Source organism: Pteropus vampyrus, unplaced genomic scaffold (genome assembly GCF_000151845.1).
Source record: "Pteropus vampyrus isolate Shadow unplaced genomic scaffold, Pvam_2.0 Scaffold106, whole genome shotgun sequence".
In the NCBI taxonomy this organism is placed as follows: Eukaryota; Metazoa; Chordata; class Mammalia; order Chiroptera; family Pteropodidae; genus Pteropus; species Pteropus vampyrus.
In genome coordinates this window covers 4,395,784-4,397,437 of record NW_011888887.1, presented here as the reverse complement: position 1 = coordinate 4,397,437, position 1,654 = coordinate 4,395,784, and the positions used below count along the sequence as shown (strand labels likewise).

At 53.5% G+C, this 1,654-nt stretch overlaps 1 protein-coding gene across 1 annotated transcript in view; it reads right to left on the bottom strand.

Moving 5' to 3' along the window:
• The window catches only part of SLC25A46 (solute carrier family 25 member 46), a 22,199-nt gene extending 21,016 nt beyond the window's left edge, over positions 1 to 1,183 (bottom strand). The window contains exon 1 of the mRNA XM_011365155.2: positions 694 to 1,183. Within this exon, the coding sequence (XP_011363457.1) occupies positions 694 to 985 (292 nt within the window). The 5' untranslated portion in view covers positions 986 to 1,183. The remainder of the gene's footprint in view (positions 1 to 693) is intronic.
• Positions 1,184 to 1,654: the final 471 nt, after the last annotated feature.

Genomic DNA, 1,654 nt, shown 5'->3' with positions numbered 1-1,654 from the left:
TTTGATGACAGAGGGTAGTTTGGGATCTAGGAAACAGACACAACTCCTGTAATTAAAAGGGAAAAGGAAAGAAACAAATACTTTTAGCCTACTATGTGCTCCACACTGTAGTAGGCATTACTCACGTCTCATTTTATTTAACACTCGAAAAACCCTGTTATTCTTCTATTCTCCTTAAAGAGGAGAAAACTGAGGGCTCATAGACATTAAGAAAGTCTCTCAGCTTTTAAGTGACAGGGCCAGGTTTGAGCCCATGCCTGCCTATGCTGAGAAATTTCTCTTTGCATATCACAAAGCTACAATTAATTATATCAAAGAAATACAGGGGTCATTTATTTAGGTATTGTTCACATGTTCTCCAATAAACGGTAAATAACACAAATTTCCTTCTTTCTTTATGTAGGCCATGGGATGTAATACGCCAAACACTTAAAATTTAGAAATTCCTACCACGCAGCCCATAGCTAAGACAGGTGTCTTTTCTGGAGATGATCCCAGAGAAAACATTTGTACGAGGACCAAGGAGAAGGCTCGCTTCAAGGACAGAGGACGAAAGGAGGGCAGAGGGTGTGCCGCGCGACAGACTCAGAGGCCCCGAAGGCGGGACCCTCTGCGCTGCTTCCGGGGTCTGCAGGCCGCGAGCCGCGGCTCTGCCACTCCACCCATCCCTGCCTCGTTCCAGGCGTCCCTCACCGCTGCTCTGCCCGGACACGCTGCCGCTGCCGCCGCCGCCGCCGCCGCCGGGAAAGGGTTCCTCCACGGGGCCTTCAGGGGTGGAGGGGGCGGGCGCACCGTAGGGCGGGCTCTTCTCGCCCCAGTGTAGGTTGCGGCTACCCGGGATGTCTGGGGGAGTGGTCACCCAGTGGCCCAGGTCCGACGCGGAGCTGAAGGACCTTGCAGGGAAAGCGCCACCAAAGCCCTGCTCATCCCGGGCACCGCCGCGATAGCCCAAGCCATCGAATCCCTCCGGGCGCCGCGGATGCATCGCAGAGGGGGCAGGACGAGGCGAGCCCACGCGGAGCCCACCACCACTGGGCCCACGGCGTCTTCGGGCCACACAGCTTCTCCTCCACCTCCACCGTCGCGTCTGGGGAAATTGACAACCGGATGTCACGTTGTAAACCCGGAAGTTCACGGAGCATGTGACTGAAGCCTTTTCCGGCGGTCGGGAGAGACACGGTTGCTAGGGAGACGAGCCAGTAATCTAGGGCCTATCTTTAAAACTGTTGCCACTAGGGAGGAGGTGGTAAAATGACTGTGCGGTTAAATGAAACAAGTACCAAAGAAATACCGTGAAGGAATTAGGATGGGAGTTGCGACCTGGATGGGAGGAGGTCGAATAAAGATGTTTCATTGGGAGATATAGCTAGCGCGTCGTTGGAGCTGACTCACTGACATCTCAACCGGAAATGCCCCGCTCCACACGAAGGCCCCGGGTCTAGGTATCGCCTATCTTCACAGGGCTTAGTGCCTCGCCTGCCACAAGGGAACTATTAGTGGTTAAAGGTGCGGGGTCTTTGTAACCTTACATTTAGCTTTGCCTCCTGCACTTAGCGTTTCGGGGAAAATCTATTGAGCTCTCTGGTTCGGCCCAGTGAACGCAAAGGTACTATGGACAGCTAAAGCAAGCATTGAAAAAGAACGTCCGAGGAGA